The 17,851-nt window shown below is 59.3% G+C and overlaps 1 protein-coding gene across 3 annotated transcripts in view; it reads left to right on the forward strand.

Moving 5' to 3' along the window:
• The window catches only part of slc37a1 (solute carrier family 37 member 1), a 49,291-nt gene that overhangs the window by 5,295 nt on the left and 26,145 nt on the right, over window positions 1-17,851 (forward strand). For 2 of the 3 annotated variants that reach the window (XM_031896389.1, XM_031896387.1), the window contains exons 2-8: window positions 1,021-1,102; window positions 2,371-2,452; window positions 4,396-4,525; window positions 4,844-4,922; window positions 7,488-7,623; window positions 9,486-9,562; window positions 9,667-9,833. In XM_031896389.1, coding sequence (XP_031752249.1) covers window positions 1,047-1,102; window positions 2,371-2,452; window positions 4,396-4,525; window positions 4,844-4,922; window positions 7,488-7,623; window positions 9,486-9,562; window positions 9,667-9,833 — 727 coding nt within the window. In that variant the 5' untranslated portion in view covers window positions 1,021-1,046. Of the gene's footprint in view, window positions 1-1,017; window positions 1,103-2,370; window positions 2,453-4,395; window positions 4,526-4,843; window positions 4,923-7,487; window positions 7,624-9,485; window positions 9,563-9,666; window positions 9,834-17,851 lie in introns of all 3 variants that reach the window. The other variant, XM_031896388.1, reaches the window with a different exon arrangement.

The raw sequence follows: 17,851 nt of genomic DNA on the forward strand, positions 1-17,851 counted from the left end.
TCTATTTCATTACTGCCCCCCCTTATATATTTATATATAGTGACCCCCCCCCCCCCCCCCTTAATTGCCCTGTTCCATCACTGGAGCCTAGCACTGCACTGCATATGCCAGAGGGGAGGCATAAGGTCACACAAACTGAACTGGTTGGTATGTGGGCAAATACCCAAGGAAAGGAGGTTTGACACCCCAGGAAGGGGCCAATGAGGGGAGGCGGGGCAGTTACAGACACAGTAATATCTGCACTCAGGGTGGGAGCGCTGGGTGGGAGCCCCCTGCATGGAGCGGGCACAGATATTGGGGTCCTGTCTGCTTTCTACTTGCTGTGACCCCCAGAGAGCAACATCACATTTCCACCATTAGGGCCCCCAGTGGGTGGCATCATAGTCTTTAATTAGGGCCCCCAGTGGGTGGCATCATAGTCTGTAATTAGGGCCCCCAGTGGGTGGCATCATAGTCTGTAATTAGGGCCCCCAGTGGGTGGCATCATAGTCTGTAATTAGGGCCCCCAGTGGGTGGCATCATAGTCTGTAATTAGGGCCCCCAGTGGGTGGCATCATAGTCTGTAATTAGGGCCCCCAGTGGGTGGCATCATAGACTGTAATTAGGGCCCCCAGTGGGTGGCATCATAGACTGTAATTAGGGCCCCCAGTGGGTGGCATCATAGTCTGTAATTAGGGCCCCCAGTGGGTGGCATCATAGTCTGTAATTAGGGCCCCCAGTGGGTGGCATCATAGACTGTAATTAGGGCCCCCAGTGGGTGGCATCATAGACTGTAATTAGGGCCCCCAGTGGGTGGCATCATAGTCTGTAATTAGGGCCCCCAGTGGGTGGCATCATAGTCTGTAATTAGGGCCCCCAGTGGGTGGCATCATAGTCTGTAATTAGGGCCCCCAGTGGGTGGCATCATAGTTCTGGGGACCCACTTTCTTTTCATTCAGGATAATGGCCAATCCCACAATTCCATCTGAACCCCCCCCCCCCAGTAAGTTCTGGTCCATGTTCTGGTTCTTCTGTCTGTAGGAACCTTGTGTGAGTGAGTCCAGTTCATGGCTGCGCTGCCTCCTGGGATCCGTCTCTTTGTCTCCCTCTCCAGGGATCAATGGTGAGTATGGGGGTAACTGCATCTCCCACAGCCCATAATAACCCTGCTGAGTAAGCCTACTGCCCCGCCCACTGCTCCACCCACTGCCCCGCCCACACGGGACTCCTTTTCTGATTATTTACAGTCTCCAGTAGTATTGGGCACCGCCCCTTCCTTATTGTATTCTAACGGGGTCAGAGATTCTCCTCTTCCTCTGGCGCAATGTGCCCCGGGGCAAACAGGGAGGGGGGGGGGGGCAGCCCAGTACTGAAATGGATCATTCTTTACTGGAACCGCTTGTCCTTGTTATATTGTATGTTGTTACTGACGTACCCACCTGGGTACAACCTGCCTGCCCTTACAGTAAGGAACCCCTTCCTATGCTGATGGTGAGATCCCCTTTCCTCCCCACCCCCAATGTATCACTCATTCCCCCTCTCTGGGTAGGGAACCCCATAACCTGACTGCCCTTACAGTAAGGAACCCCTTCCTATGCTGATGGTGAGATCCCCTTTCCCCCCCACCCCCAATGTATCACTCATTCCCCCTCTCTGGGTAGGGAACCCCATAACCTGACTGCCCTTACAGTAAGGAACCCCTTCCTATGCTGATGGTGAGATCCCCTTTCCCCCCACCCCCAATGTATCACTCATTCCCCCTCTCTGGGTAGGGAACCCCATAACCTGACTGCCCTTACAGTAAGGAACCCCTTCCTATGCTGATGGTGAGATCCCCTTTCCTCCCCACCCCCAATGTATCACTCATTCCCCCTCTCTTTTTAGGGAACCCCATAACCTGACTGCCCTTACAGTAAGGAACCCCTTCCTATGCTGATGGTGAGATCTCTTTTCCTCCCCACCCCCAATGAATCACTCATTCCCCCTCTCTGGGTAGGGAACCCCATAACCTGACTGCCCTTACAGTAAGGAACCCCTTCCTATACTGATGGTGAGATCCCCTTTCCTCCCCACCCCCAATGTATCACTCATTCCCCCTCTCTTTTTAGGGAATCCCATAACCTGACTGCCCTTACAGTAAGGAACCCCTTCCTATGCTGATGGTGAGATCCCCTTTCCCCACCCCCCAATGTATCACTCATTCCCCCTCTCTGGGTAGGGAACCCCTTCTTACTGTAAGGGCAGTCAGGTTATGGGATTCCCTACCTAACCCTTCAGGTTGGGTCCCCCCATAATGGTACTTTTTGGGCTCCTTTGTTTGGGGGGGGCTCCTCCTAATTCTCTGGGGTACGGGCTGTCGGATTTCCATGTGACAGTTCTGTTCTGTTACAGGTATCGGGCTCTGGTTCTGCTCCTCACCTTCCTGTTCTACTGCAGCTTCCATCTGTCCCGAAAGCCAATCACTATAGTCAAGGTAAGTAGGGGGGTATTGGGGCAGTAGGGAGAGGGGGATGGGGGTATTGGGGCAGTAGGGAGAGGAAGGAATGGGGTATTGGGGGAGTAGGGGAAGGAGGGGTTGGGGTATTGGGGGAGTAGGGAGAGGAAGGAATGGGGTATTGGGGGAGTAGGGAGAGGAAGGAATGGGGTATTGGGGGAGTAGGGAGAGGAAGGAATGGGGTATTGGGGGAGTAGGGAGAGGAAGGAATGGGGTATTGGGGGAGTAGGGAGAGGAAGGAATGGGGTATTGGGGGAGTAGGGGAAGGAGGGGTTGGGGTATTGGGGGAGTAGGGAGAGGAAGGAATGGGGTATTGGGGGAGTAGGGAGAGGAAGGAATGGGGTATTGGGGGAGTAGGGAGAGGAAGGAATGGGGTATTGGGGGAGTAGGGAGAGGAAGGAATGGGGTATTGGGGGAGTAGGGAGAGGAAGGAATGGGGTATTGGGGGAGTAGGGAAAGGAGGGGTTGGGGTATTGGGGGAGTAGGGAAAGGAGGGGTTGGGGTATTGGGGAGTAGGGGAAGGAGGGGTTGGGGTATTGGGGGAGTAGGGAGAGGAAGGAATGGGGTATTGGGGAGTAGGGGAAGGAGGGGTTGGGGTATTGGGGGAGTAGGGAGAGGAAGGAATGGGGTATTGGGGGAGTAGGGAGAGGAAGGAATGGGGTATTGGGGGAGTAGGGAAAGGAGGGGTTGGGGTATTGGGGGAGTAGGGAAAGGAGGGGTTGGGGTATTGGGGGAGTAGGGAGAGGAAGGAATGGGGTATTGGGGGAGTAGGGGAAGGAGGGGTTGGGGTATTGGGGGAGTAGGGAGAGGAAGGAATGGGGTATTGGGGGAGTAGGGAGAGGAAGGAATGGGGTATTGGGGGAGTAGGGAAAGGAGGGGTTGGGGTATTGGGGGAGTAGGGAAAGGAGGGGTTGGGGTATTGGGGGAGTAGGGGAAGGAGGGGTTGGGGTATTGGGGGAGTAGGGGAAGGAGGGGTTGGGGTATTGGGGGAGTAGGGGAAGGAGGGGTTGGGGTATTGGGGGAGTAGGGGAAGGAGGGGTTGGGGTATTGGGGGAGTAGGGAGAGGAAGGAATGGGGTATTGGGGGAGTAGGGAGAGGAAGGAATGGGGTATTGGGGGAGTAGGGAGAGGAAGGAATGGGGTATTGGGGGAGTAGGGAGAGGAAGGAATGGGGTATTGGGGGAGTAGGGAGAGGAAGGAATGGGGTATTGGGGGAGTAGGGAAAGGAGGGGTTGGGGTATTGGGGGAGTAGGGAAAGGAGGGGTTGGGGTATTGGGGGAGTAGGGGAAGGAGGGGTTGGGGTATTGGGGGAGTAGGGAGAGGAAGGAATGGGGTATTGGGGGAGTAGGGGAAGGAGGGGTTGGGGTATTGGGGGAGTAGGGAGAGGAAGGAATGGGGTATTGGGGGAGTAGGGAGAGGAAGGAATGGGGTATTGGGGGAGTAGGGAAAGGAGGGGTTGGGGTATTGGGGGAGTAGGGAAAGGAGGGGTTGGGGTATTGGGGGAGTAGGGAGAGGAAGGAATGGGGTATTGGGGGAGTAGGGGAAGGAGGGGTTGGGGTATTGGGGGAGTAGGGAGAGGAAGGAATGGGGTATTGGGGGAGTAGGGAGAGGAAGGAATGGGGTATTGGGGGAGTAGGGAAAGGAGGGGTTGGGGTATTGGGGGAGTAGGGAAAGGAGGGGTTGGGGTATTGGGGGAGTAGGGGAAGGAGGGGTTGGGGTATTGGGGGAGTAGGGGAAGGAGGGGTTGGGGTATTGGGGGAGTAGGGGAAGGAGGGGTTGGGGTATTGGGGGAGTAGGGGAAGGAGGGGTTGGGGTATTGGGGCAGTAGGGAAAGTGCAGTATATTTATAGGGAGAGATACAATATACCAATAAGTGGAGGGATTTTGCCTGCAGAGCTTACAATCTAGGGGTTTGTGTTGCAGGGGGAGCTGCACAGACACTGCTCAGAGCCAGACGAGGTCGAGCTCCACAGTTACAAGGAGTTTGTTATTCTGCCCCAGGGGCCCCTGCACTCGGGGCAAAATGCGTCTCGCTGCGGCTGGGCCCCGTTTGGTAAGATCTGTACCCATAATGCCTTGCTTCACCCTGCCCCCACTCTACTTGCCCCCCTCACATAAACACCCCAACACTTCCATCTTCTCCCTAAATGACTCATCCCCTCATTGGCTAAACCTACGGAGCCCCCCCCCCATCATCTTCAGCCCCCACCTGCCCCCCCAAAGCATCTCTTCCCCCCACAAACATTCCTGTGTGAGTTCCCTCAGCAGCACATTCGTGCAGTGAAGCCCCCCCATAGTTACCCCCCTATAATCACCTACTGCCCTCTCTCTTGTCTCTTATTGTATATGATTTCCCATTCTGCCCCCCCAGATAAGAACAATTACAAGCAGCTCCTGGGGGCTCTCGACTACTCCTTCCTGTGCGCCTACGCCATCGGCATGTACCTCAGGTAAGGAACTGCAGGGGCACTAGGGGGCGCCACTCTCATTATGTTACTGTGTGCCTCCATGGGCACTAGGGGGCGCCACTCTCATTATGTAACTGTGTCTCCATGGGCACTAGGGGGCGCCACTCTCATTATGTAACTGTGTCTCCATGGGCACTAGGGGGCGCCACTCTCATTATGTAACTGTGTCTCCATGGGCACTAGGGGGCGCCACTCTCATTATGTAACTGTGTCTCCATGGGCACTAGGGGCGCCACTCTCATTATGTAACTGTGTCTCCATGGGCACTAGGGGGCGCCACTCTCATTATGTAACTGTGTCTCCATGGGCACTAGGGGGCGCCACTCTCATTATGTAACTGTGTCTCCATGGGCACTAGGGGGCGCCACTCTCATTATGTAACTGTGTCTCCATGGGCACTAGGGGGCACCATTCTCATTATGTAACTATGTGTCTCCATGGGCACTAGGGGGCACCATTCTCATTATGTAACTGTGTCTCCATGGGCACTAGGGGGCGCCACTCTCATTATGTAACTGTGTCTCCATGGGCACTAGGGGGCACCACTCTCATTATGTAACTGTGTCTCCATGGGCACTAGGGGGCACCATTCTCATTATGTAACTGTGTCTCCATGGGCACTAGGGGGCACCATTCTCATTATGTAACTGTGTCTCCATGGGCACTAGGGGGCACCATTCTCATTATGTAACTGTGTCTCCATGGGCACTAGGGGGCACCACTCTCATTATGTAACTGTGTCTCCATGGGCACTAGGGGGCACCACTCTCATTATGTAACTGTGTCTCCATGGGTACTAGGGGGCGCCACTCTCATTATGTAACTGTGTGTCTCCATGGGCACTAGGGGGCGCCACTCTCATTATGTAACTGTGTCTCCATGGGGCACTAGGGGGCGCCACCCTCATTATGTAACTGTGTCTCCATGGGCACTAGGGGGCGCCACTCTCATTATGTAACTGTGTCTCCATGGGCACTAGGGGGCACCACTCTCATTATGTAACTGTGTCTCCATGGGCACTAGGGGGCACCATTCTCATTATGTAACTGTGTCTCCATGGGCACTAGGGGGCACCATTCTCATTATGTAACTGTGTCTCCATGGGCACTAGGGGGCACCATTCTCATTATGTAACTGTGTGTCTCCATGGGCACTAGGGGGCACCATTCTCATTATGTAACTGTGTCTCCATGGGCACTAGGGGGCACCATTCTCATTATGTAACTGTGTGTCTCCATGGGCACTAGGGGGCGCCACTCTCATTATGTAACTGTGTCTCCATGGGCACTAGGGGGCACCATTCTCATTATGTAACTGTGTGTCTCCATGGGCACTAGGGGGCGCCACTCTCATTATGTAACTGTGTCTCCATGGGCACTAGGGGGCACCATTCTCATTATGTAACTGTGTGTCTCCATGGGCACTAGGGGGCGCCACTCTCATTATGTAACTGTGTCTCCATGGGCACTAGGGGGCACCACTCTCATTATGTAACTGTGTGTCTCCATGGGCACTAGGGGGCACCATTCTCATTATGTAACTGTGTGTCTCCATGGGCACTAGGGGGCACCACTCTCATTATGTAACTGTGTCTCCATGGGCACTAGGGGGCGCCACTCTCATTATGTAACTGTGTGTCTCCATGGGCACTAGGGGGCGCCACTCTCATTATGTAACTGTGTCTCCATGGGCACTAGGGGGCGCCACTCTCATTATGTAACTGTGTGTCTCCATGGGCACTAGGGGGCACCACTCTCATTATGTAACTGTGTGTCTCCATGGGCACTAGGGGGCACCATTCTCATTATGTAACTGTGTGTCTCCATGGGCACTAGGGGGCACCATTCTTATTATGTAACTGTGTCTCCATGGGCACTAGGGGGCGCCATTCTTATTATGTATCTGTGTGTCTCCATGGGCACTAGGGGGCACCATTCTCATTATGTAACTGTGTGTCTCCATGGGCACTAGGGGGCACCATTCTCATTATGTAACTGTGTGTCTCCATAGGCACTAGGGGGGGCCATTCTTATTATGTAACTGTGTCTCCATGGGCACTAGGGGGCACCATTCTCATTATGTAACTGTGTGTCTCCATGGGCACTAGGGGGCACCACTCTCATTATGTAACTGTGTCTCCATGGGCACTAGGGGGCACCATTCTTATTATGTAACTGTGTGTCTCCATGGGCACTAGGGGGCACCACTCTCATTATGTAACTGTGTCTCCATGGGCACTAGGGGGCACCACTCTCATTATGTAACTGTGTCTCCATGGGCACTAGGGGGCACCATTCTTATTATGTAACTGTGTCTCCATGGGCACTAGGGGGCACCACTCTCATTATGTAACTGTGTCTCCATGGGCACTAGGGGGCACCACTCTCATTATGTAACTGTGTCTCCATGGGCACTAGGGGGCGCCACTCTCATTATGTAACTGTGTGTCTCCATGGGCACTAGGGGGCACCATGTAACCCCCATTGCCCCAGCCCCATTGGCTGCACCTCTGCCTGATCCCCCTCTATGTCTGTCTGTGCCCCCCAGTGGGATGATTGGCGAGCGCTTGCCCCTCAGATACTTCCTCTCCTGTGGGATGTTGGCCAGTGGCTTCTTCACCGCACTCTTTGGCTTTGGCTACTTCTACAACATACACAACCTGTCCTACTACATCATCATACAGGTGAGTGCCAGCGCGGCCAGGTCATTCCCAGCAGCATTTGTGCCCCTTCAGTGCCATAATAAGTCATGTTCTGCCCTATTCCTGGGCCTCCTCCTGCCCCCGTACCTTGTGGCCATTGCCGGTCTCCCTGAAGCTCCCAGCCATTCCTACCGACTGGGCCTCCTCCCCCCCCCCGTACCTTGTGGAGCTCCCGGGCATTCCTACCGACTGGGCCTCCTCCCCCCCCCCGTACCTTGTGGCCATTGCCAGTCTCCCTGAAGCTCCCAGCCATTCCTACCGACTGGGCCTCCTCCCCCCCCCCGTACCTTGTGGCCATTGCCAGTCTCCCTGAAGCTCCCAGCCATTCCTACCGACTGGGCCTCCTCCCCCCCCCCGTACCTTGTGGCCATTGCCGGTCTCCCTGAAGCTCCCGGGCATTCCTACCGACTGGGCCTCCTCCCCCCTCCCCGTACCTTGTGGCCATTGCCGGTCTCCCTGAAGCTCCCGGGCATTCCTACCGACTGGGCCTCCTCCTTCCCCCGTACCTTGTGGCCATTGCCGGTCTCCCTGAAGCTTCCCGGGCATTCCTACCGACTGGGCCTCCTTCCCCCGTACCTTGTGGCCATTGCCGGTCTCCCTGAAGCTCCCGGGCATTCCTACCGACTGGGCCTCCTTCCCCCGTACCTTGTGGCCATTGCCGGTCTCCCTGAAGCTCCCGGGCATTCCTACCGACTGGACCTCCCCCCCCCCCCGTACCTTGTGGCCATTGCCGGTCTCCCTGAAGCTCCCGGGCATTCCTACCGACTGGGCCTCCTCCTTCCCCCGTACCTTGTGGCCATTGCCGGTCTCCCTGAAGCTCCCGGGCATTCCTACCGACTGGGCCTCCTCCTGGCCCCGTACCTTGTGGCCATTGCCGGTCTCCCTGAAGCTCCGGGGCATTCCTACCGACTGGGCCTCCTTCCCCCCCCCCCTGTACCTTGTGGCCATTGCCGGTCTCCCTGAAGCTCCCGGGCATTCCTACCGACTGGACCTCCCCCCCCCCCGTACCTTGTGGCCATTGCCGGTCTCCCTGAAGCTCCCGGGCATTCCTACCGACTGGGCCTCCTTCCCCCCCCCCCCCGTACCTTGTGGCCATTGCCGGTCTCCCTGAAGCTCCGGGCATTCCTACCGACTGGGCCTCCTTCCCCCCCCCCCCGTACCTTGTGGCCATTGCTGGTCTCCCTGAAGCTCCGGGGCATTCCTACCGACTGGGCCTCCTTCTGCCCCCGTACCTTGTGGCCATTGCCGGTCTCCCTGAAGCTCCCGGGCATTCCTACCGACTGGGCCTCCTCCCCCCCCGTACCTTGTGGCCATTGCCGGTCTCCCTGAAGCTCCCGGGCATTCCTACCGACTGGGCCTCCTTCCCCCGTACCTTGTGGCCATTGCCGGTCTCCCTGAAGCTCCCGGGCATTCCTACCGACTGGGCCTCCTCCCCCCCCGTACCTTGTGGCCATTGCCGGTCTCCCTGAAGCTCCGGGGCATTCCTACCGACTGGGCCTCCTCCCCTCCCCCGTACCTTGTGGCCATTGCCGGTCTCCCTGAAGCTCCGGGGCATTCCTACTGACTGGGCCTCCTCCCCCCCCCGTACCTTGTGGCCATTGCCGGTCTCCCTGAAGCTCCGGGGCATTCCTACCGACTGGGCCTCCTCCCCTCCCCCGTACCTTGTGGCCATTGCCGGTCTCCCTGAAGCTCCGGGGCATTCCTACTGACTGGGCCTTCTGCCCCCGTACCTTGTGGCCATTCCTCCATCTCCCCAGTCCCACTTTCCTGGCCATTTCTTCTGCCATATCTGCTCATATCCCCTGGGTATCTGCCCCACTGACTCTCATGTTTTGCCCCCCCAGGTACTAAATGGTTTGGTCCAGACCACTGGTTGGCCAAGCGTGGTCACCTGCATTGGGAACTGGTTTGGGAAAGGAAAGTAAGTGCTGATATTCCGATGCCCCGGGCAGAGGAGGCCTGTGGGTACTTACTATAGGGGGGGGTTACTCAGAAGGTAACGGGTATTGGGGTTTGTGCCCCCAGGAGAGGCCTCATTATGGGGGTGTGGAACTCGCACACATCGGTGGGCAACATCCTGGGCTCCCTTATTGCCGGCTACTGGGTGTCCTCGTGCTGGGGCATGTCCTTCTTGGTGCCAGGGATGGTCATCTCCTTCATGGGCATCGTCTGCTTCCTCTTCCTGGTAGAGCGTGAGTATTTCCTGTCTGTCTGTCCCCCCCCTCTGTCTGCCCCCCCCTCTGTCTGTCCCCCCCTCTGTCTGTCCCCCCCTCTGTCTGTCCCTCCCTCTGTCTGTCCCCCCCCTCTGTCTGTCCCCCCCTCTGTCTGTCCCCCCCTCTGTCTGTCCCCCCCCTCTGTCTGTCCCTCCCTCTGTCTGTCCCACCCCTCTGTCTGTCCCACCCCTCTGTCTGTCCCTCCCTCTGTCTGTCCCTCCCTCTGTCTGTCCCCCCCCTCTGTCTGTCCCCCCTCTGTCTGTCCCCCCCTCTGTCTGTCCCCCCCCTCTGTCTGTCCCTCCCTCTGTCTGTCCCTCCCTCTGTCTGTCCCACCCCTCTGTCTGTCCCACCCCTCTGTCTGTCCCTCCCTCTGTCTGTCCCTCCCTCTGTCTGTCCCACCCCTCTGTCTGTCCCCCCCTCTGTCTGTCCCTCCCTCTGTCTGTCCCTCCCTCTGTCTGTCCCACCCCTCTGTCTGTCCCCCCCCTCTGTCTGTCCCTCCCTCTGTCTGTCCCTCCCTCTGTCTGTCCCACCCCTCTGTCTGTCCCACCCCTCTGTCTGTCCCTCCCTCTGTCTGTCCCTCCCTCTGTCTGTCCCCCCCCTCTGTCTGTCCCCCCTCTGTCTGTCCCCCCCTCTGTCTGTCCCCCCCCTCTGTCTGTCCCTCCCTCTGTCTGTCCCCCCCTCTGTCTGTCCCTCCCTCTGTCTGTCCCTCCCTCTGTCTGTCCCACCCTCTGTCTGTCCCTCCCTCTGTCTGTCCCTCCCTCTGTCTGTCCCCCCCTCTGTCTGTCCCCCCCCTCTTGTCTGTCCCCCCTCTGTCTGTCCTCCCTCTGTCTGTCCCACCCCTCTGTCTGTCCCTCCCTCTGTCTGTCCCTCCCTCTGTCTGTCCCCCCCCTCTGTCTGTCCCCCCCTCTGTCTGTCCCCCCCTCTGTCTGTCCCCCCCTCTGTCTGTCCCCCCCCTCTGTCTGTCCCCCCCTCTGTCCCTCCCTCTGTCTGTCCCTCCCTCTGTCTGTCCCCTTCCCCTGTCTGTCCTCCCTCTGTCTGTCCCACCCCTCTGTCTGTCCCTCCCTCTGTCTGTCCCCCCCCTCTGTCTGTCCCCCCCCTCTCTCTGTCCACCCCCCTCTGTCTGTCCCCCCCCCTCTGTCTGTCCCCCCCCCTCTGTCTGTCCCTCCCTCTGTCTGTCTTTCTTTTGTCCATCTTCTTGCCTGTGTATTGTCTTCCTGTCGGTCTCCATCTGTCCCTCTGTGCCTCTGTGCCTCTGTGCCTCTGTGCCTCTGTGCCTCTGTGCCTCTGTCCCTCTGTGCCTCTGTGCCTCTGTCCCTCTGTGCCTCTGTCCCTCTGTGCCTCTGTCCCTCTGTGCCTCTGTGCCTCTGTGCCTCTGTCCCTCTGTGCCTCTGTGCCTCTGTCCCTCTGTGCCTCTGTCCCTCTGTCCCTCTGTCCCTCTGTTGCCTCTGTCCCTCTGTCCCCCTGTCCCTCTGTGCCTCTGTCCCTCTGTGCCTCTGTGCCTCTGTCCCTCTTCCGTCCCTTGTGCCTCTGTCCCTTCTGTCCCTCTGTGCCTCTGTCCCTCTGTGCCTCTGTCCCTCTGTCCCTCTGTGCCTCTGTCCCTCTGTCCCTCTGTGCCTCTGTGCCTCTGTGCCTCTGTGCCTCTGTCCCTCTGTGCCTCTGTCCCTCTGTCCCTCTGTCCCTCTGTGCCTCTGTGCCTCTGTGCCTCTGTCCCTCTGTGCCTCTGTCCCTCTGTCCCTCTGTGCCTCTGTCCCTCTGTGCCTCTGTCCCTCTGTCCCTCTGTGCCTCTGTGCCTCTGTCCCTCTGTCCCTCTGTGCCTCTGTGCCTCTGTCCCTCTGTCCCTCTGTCCCTCTGTGCCTCTGTCCCTCTGTCCCTCTGTCCCTCTGTCCCTCTGTCCCTCTGTCCCTCTGTGCCTCTGTGCCTCTGTGCCTCTGTGCCTCTGTCCCTCTGTCCCTCTGTCCCTCTGTGCCTCTGTCCCTCTGTCCCTCTGTGCCTCTGTGCCTCTGTCCCTCTGTCCCTCTGTGCCTCTGTCCCTCTGTCCCTCTGTGCCTCTGTCCCTCTGTGCCTCTGTCCCTCTGTCCCTCTGTGCCTCTGTCCCTCTGTCCCTCTGTGCCTCTGTGCCTCTGTGCCTCTGTGCCTCTGTCCCTCTGTGCCTCTGTCCCTCTGTCCCTCTGTCCCTCTGTGCCTCTGTGCCTCTGTGCCTCTGTCCCTCTGTGCCTCTGTCCCTCTGTCCCTCTGTCCCTCTGTCCCTCTGTGCCTCTGTCCCTCTGTCCCTCTGTGCCTCTGTGCCTCTGTCCCTCTGTCCCTCTGTGCCTCTGTGCCTCTGTCCCTCTGTCCCTCTGTCCCTCTGTGCCTCTGTCCCTCTGTCCTCTGTCCCTCTGTCCCTCTGTCCCTCTGTGCCTCTGTCCCTCTGTGCCTCTGTCCCTTGTCCCTCCTGTCCCTCTGTGCCTCTGTCCCCTCTGTGCCTCTGTCCCTCTGTCCTCTGTCCCTCTGTCCCTCTGTCCTCTGTCCCTCTGTGCCTCTGTCCTCTGTCCCTCTGTCCCTCTGTGCCCTCTGTCCCTCTGTGCCTCTGTCCCTCTGTGCCTCTGTGCCTCTGTGCCTCTGTCCCTCTGTCCCTCTGTGCCTCTGTGCCTCTGTGCCTCTGTGCCTCTGTGCTTCTGTCCCTCTGTGCCTCTGTCCCTCTGTGCCTCTGTCCCTCTGTCCCTCTGTCCCTCTGTGCCTCTGTGCCTCTGTGCCTCTGTCCCTCTGTGCCTCTGTCCCTCTGTCCCTCTGTGCCTCTGTGCCTCTGTGCCTCTGTCCCTCTGTCCCTCTGTGCCTCTGTGCCTCTGTCCCTCTGTCCCTCTGTGCCTCTGTCCCTCTGTGCCTCTGTGCCTCTGTGCCTCTGTGCCTCTGTCCCTCTGTCCCTCTGTGCCTCTGTCCCTCTGTCCCTCTGTGCCTCTGTGCCTCTGTCCCTCTGTGCCTCTGTCCTCTGTCCCTCTGTTGCCCTCTGTGCCTCTGCCTCTGTGCCCCTCTGTGCCTCTGTGCCTCTGTGCCTCTGTGCCTCTGTGCCTCTGTGCCTCTGTCCCTCTGTCCTCTGTGCCTCTGTCCCTCTGTCCCTCTGTGCCTCTGTGCCTCTGTCCCTCTGTGCCTCTGTCCCTCTGTCCCTCTGTGCCTCTGTCCCTCTGTGCCTCTGTGCCTCTGTCCCTCTGTGCCTCTGTGCCTCTGTGCCTCTGTCCCTCTGTCCCTCTGTGCCTCTGTGCCTCTGTCCCTCTGTCCCTCTGTGCCTCTGTCCCTCTGTGCCTCTGTCCCTCTGTCCCTCTGTGCTCTGTGCCTCTGTGCCTCTGTCCCTCTGTGCCTCTGTGCCTCTGTGCCTCTGTCCCTCTGTCCCTCTGTGCCTCTGTCCCTCTGTGCCTCTGTCCCTCTGTGCCTCTGTGCCTCTGTCCCTCTGTCCCTCTGTGCCTCTGTGCCTCTGTCCCTCTGTCCCTCTGTCCCTCTGTGCTCTGTCCCTCTGTGCCTCTGTGCCCTCTGTGCCTCTGCCTCTGTCCTCTGTGCCTCTGTGCCTCTGTCCCTCTGTGCCTCTGTCCCTCTGTCCCTCTGTCCCTCTGTGCCTCTGTGCCTCTGTGCCTCTGTCCCTCTGTCCCTCTGTCCTCTGTGCCTCTGTCCTCTGTGCCTCTGTGCCTCTGTGCCTCTGTCCCTCTGTGCCTCTGTCCCTCTGTGCCTCTGTGCCTCTGTGCCTCTGTCCCTCTGTGCCTCTGTCCCTCTGTGCCTCTGTGCCTCTGTGCCTCTGTCCCTCTGTGCCTCTGTCCCTCTGTGCCTCTGTGCCTCTGTGCCTCTGTCCCTCTGTGCCTCTGTCCCTCTGTGCCTCTGTGCCTCTGTCCCTCTGTGCCTCTGTCCCTCTGTGCCTCTGTGCCTCTGTCCCTCTGTGCCTCTGTGCCTCTGTGCCTCTGTCCCTCTGTGCCTCTGTGCCTCTGTCCCTCTGTCCCTCTGTGCCTCTGTCCCTCTGTGCCTCTGTGCCTCTGTCCCTCTGTGCCTCTGTCCCCTACTGTGCCTCTGTGCCTCTGTCCCCTCTGTGCCTCGTGCTCTGTGCCTCTGTCCCTCTGTGCCTCTGTGCCTCTGTCCCTCTGTGCCTCTGTGCCTCTGTCCCTCTGTGCCTCTGTCCCTCTGTGCCTCTGTCCCTCTGTGCCTCTGTGCCTCTGTGCCTCTGTGCCTCTGTCCCTCTGTGCCTCTGTCCCTCTGTGCCTCTGTGCCTCTGTGCCTCTGTCCCTCTGTGCCTCTGTGCCTCTGTGCCTCTGTGCCTCTGTGCCTCTGTGCCTCTGTCCCTCTGTGCCTCTGTGCCTCTGTCCCTCTGTGCCTCTGTCCCTCCTGTCCCTACTGTCCCTCTGTCCCTCTGTGCCTCTGTGCCTCTGTCCCTCTGTCCCTCTGTCCCTCTGTGCCTCTGTTCCCTCTGTGCCTCTGTGCCTCTGTGCCTCTGTCCCTCTGTCCCTCTGTCCCTCTGTGCCTTCTGTGCCTCTGTCCCTCTGTCCCTCTGTCCCTCTGTGCCTCTGTTCCTCTGTCCCTCTGTCCCTCTGTGCCTCTGTGCCTCTGTCCCTCTGTCCCTCTGTGCCTCTGTGCCTCTGTCCCTCTGTCCCTCTGTGCCTCTGTCCCTCTGTCCCTCTGTGCCTCTGTCCCTCTGTGCCTCTGTGCCTCTGTCCCTCTGTCCCTCTGTGCCTCTGTGCCTCTGTCCCTCTGTCCCTCTGTGCCTCTGTGCCTCTGTCCCTCTGTCCCTCTGTGCCTCTGTCCCTCTGTCCCTCTGTGCCTCTGTCCCTCTGTGCCTCTGTGCCTCTGTCCCTCTGTCCCTCTGTCCCTCTGTCCCTCTGTCCCTCTGTGCCTCTGTCCCTCTGTCCCTCTGTCCCTCTGTCCCTCTGTCCCTCTGTCCCTCTGTCCCCTGTGCCTCTGTGCCTCTGTCCCTCTGTCCCTCTGTGCCTCTGTCCCTCTGTGCCTCTGTGCCTCTGTGCCTCTGTCCCTCTGTCCCTCTGTCCCTCTGTCCTCTTGCTCTGCCTGGCCTCTGTCCCTCTGTGCCTCTGTCCCTCTGTGCCTCTGTCCCTCTGTGCCTCTGTGCCTCTGTGCCTCTGTCCCTCTGTCCCTCTGTGCCTCTGTGCCTCTGTCCCTCTGTGCCTCTGTCCCTCTGTCCCTCTGTCCCTCTGTCCCTCTGTGCCTCTGTGCCTCTGTCCCTCTGTCCCTCTGTCCCTCTGTGCCTCTGTCCCTCTGTGCCTCTGTCCCTCTGTCCCTCTGTCCCTCTGTCCCTCTGTGCCTCTGTGCCTCTGTCCCTCTGTCCCTCTGTCCCTCTGTCCCTCTGTGCCTCTGTCCCTCTGTGCCTCTGTCCCTCTGTCCCTCTGTGCCTCTGTGCCTCTGTCCCTCTGTCCCTCTGTCCCTCTGTCCCTCTGTGCCTCTGTCCCTCTGTGCCTCTGTCCCTCTGTCCCTCTGTGCCTCTGTCCCTCTGTCCCTCTGTGCCTCTGTCCCTCTGTGCCTCTGTCCCTCTGTGCCTCTGTGCCTCTGTCCCTCTGTCCCTCTGTCCCTCTGTCCCTCTGTGCCTCTGTCCCTCTGTCCCTCTGTCCCTCTGTCCCTCTGTGCCTCTGTCCCTCTGTGCCTCTGTCCCTCTGTCCCTCTGTCCCTCTGTCCCTCTGTGCCTCTGTGCCTCTGTCCCTCTGTGCCTCTGTGCCTCTGTGCCTCTGTCCCTCTGTCCCTCTGTCCCTCTGTGCCTCTGTCCCTCTGTCCCTCTGTCCCTCTGTGCCTCTGTGCCTCTGTCCCTCTGTCCCTCTGTCCCTCTGTGCCTCTGTCCCTCTGTGCCTCTGTGCCTCTGTGCCTCTGTGCCTCTGTGCCTCTGTCCCTCTGTCCCTCTGTGCCTCTGTGCCTCTGTGCCTCTGTCCCTCTGTGCCTCTGTGCCTCTGTCCCTCTGTGCCTCTGTCCCTCTGTCCCTCTGTCCCTCTGTGCCTCTGTGCCTCTGTGCCTCTGTCCCTCTGTGCCTCTGTCCCTCTGTGCCTCTGTGCCTCTGTCCCTCTGTGCCTCTGTCCCTCTGTCCCTCTGTGCTCTCTGTCCCTCTGTGCCTCTGTCCCTCTTGTTGCCTCTGTCCCTCTTGTCCCTCTGTGCCTCTGTGCCTCGTCCCTCTGTTCCCTCTGTGCCTCGTCCCTCTGTCCCTCTGTGCCTCTGTCCCTTTGTCCCTCTGTGCCTCTTCCCTCTGTCCTCTGTCCCTCTGTGCCCTCTGTCCCTCTGTCCCTCTGTCCCTCTGTCCCTCTGTCCCTCTGTGCCTCTGTCCCTCTGTCCCTCTGTGCCTCTGTGCCTCTGTTCCCTCTGTGCCTCTGTGCCTCTGTCCCTCTGTCCCTCTGTGCCTCTGTCCCTCTGTCCCTCTGTGCCTCTGTCCCTCTGTCCCTCTGTCCCTCTGTCCCTCTGTGCCTCTGTCCCTCTGTCCCTCTGTCCCTCTGTCCCTCTGTGCCTCTGTCCCTCTGTCCCTCTGTGCCCTGTGCCTCTGTCCCTCTGGCCTCTGTCCCTCTGTCCCTCTGTGCCTCTGTCCCTCTGTGCCTCTGTCCCTCTGTCCCTCTGTCTGCCTCTGTCCCTCTGTCCCCTCTGTCCCTCTGTGCCTCTGTCCCTCTGTCCCTCTGTGCCTCTGTCCCTCTGTGCCTCTGTCCCTCTGTTGCCTCTGTCCCTCTGTGCCTCTGTCCCTCTGTCCCTCTGTGCCTCTGTCCCTCTGTGCCTCTGTCCCCGTCTGTCCCTCTGTGCCTCTGTTCCCTCTGTCCCTCTGTGCCTCTGTCCCTCTGTGCCTCTGTCCCTCTGTCCCTCTGTCCCTCTGTGCCTTCTGTCCCTCTGTCCCTCTGTCCCTCTGTGCCTCTGTGCCTCTGTCCCTCTGTCCCTCTGTGCCTCTGTCCCTCTTGTCCCTCTGTGCCTCTGTCCCTCTGTGCCTCTGTGCCTCTGTCCCTCTGTGCCTCTGTCCCTCTGTCCCTCTGTCCCTCTGTCCCTCTGTCCCTCTGTGCCTCTGTCCCTCTGTCCCTCTGTCCCTCTGTGCCTCTGTGCCTCTGTCCCTCTGTCCTCTTTGCCTCTGTCCCTCTGTGCCTGTGCCTCTGTCCCCTCTGTGCCTCTGTCCCTCTGTCCCTCTGTGCCTCTGTGCCTCTGTCCCCTCTGTGCCTCTGTCCCTCTGTCCCTCTGTGCCTCTGTGCACTCTGTGCCTCTGTCCCTCTGTCCCTCTGTCCCTCTGTGCCCTCTGTCCCTCTGTCCTCTGTCCCTCTGTGCCTCTGTCCCTCTGTCCCTCTGTGCCTCTGTCCCTCTGTCCCTCTGTCCCTCTGTCCCTCTGTGCCTCTGTGCCTCTGTCCTCTGTCCCTCTGTGCCTCTGTCCCATCTGTCCCTCTGTGCCTCTGTCCCTTCGTGCCTCTGGCCTCTGTCCCTCTGTGCCTCTGTCCCTCTGTCCCTCTGTCCCTCTGTCCCTCTGTCCCTCTGTGCCTCTGTCCCTCTGTCCCTCTGTGCCTCTGTGCCTCTGTCCTCTGTGCCTCTGTCCCTCTGTCCTCTGTGCCTTGTGCTCTGTGCCTCTGTGCCTCTGTCCCTCTGTCCCTCTGTCCCTCTGTGCCTCTGTCCCTCTGTGCCTCTGTGCCTCTGTGCCTCTGTCCTCTGTGCCTCTGTCCCTCTGTCCCTCTGTCCCTCTGTCCCTCTGTGCCTCTGTCCCTCTGTCCTCTGTGGCCTCTGTGCCTCTGTTCCCTCTGTGCCTCTGTCCCTCTGTCCCTCTGTGCCTCTGTGCCTCTGTGCCTCTGTCCCTCTGTCCCTCTGTCCCTCTGTGCCTCTGTCCCTCTGTCCTCTGTCCCTCTGTGCCTCTGTCCTCTGTCCCTCTGTCCCTCTGTCCCTCTGTCCCTCTGTGCCTCTGTGCCTCTGTGCCTCTGTTCCTCTGTCCCTCTGCCTCTGCCTCTGTCCCTCTGTCCCTCTGTCCCTCTGTCCTCTGTCCCTCTGTCCTGCTGTCCCTCTGTCCCTCTGTCCCTCTGTCCCTCTCCTCGTGCCCTCTTGTG

Source organism: Xenopus tropicalis, chromosome 2 (assembly GCF_000004195.4).
Source record: "Xenopus tropicalis strain Nigerian chromosome 2, UCB_Xtro_10.0, whole genome shotgun sequence".
Taxonomy (NCBI): Eukaryota; Metazoa; Chordata; class Amphibia; order Anura; family Pipidae; genus Xenopus; species Xenopus tropicalis.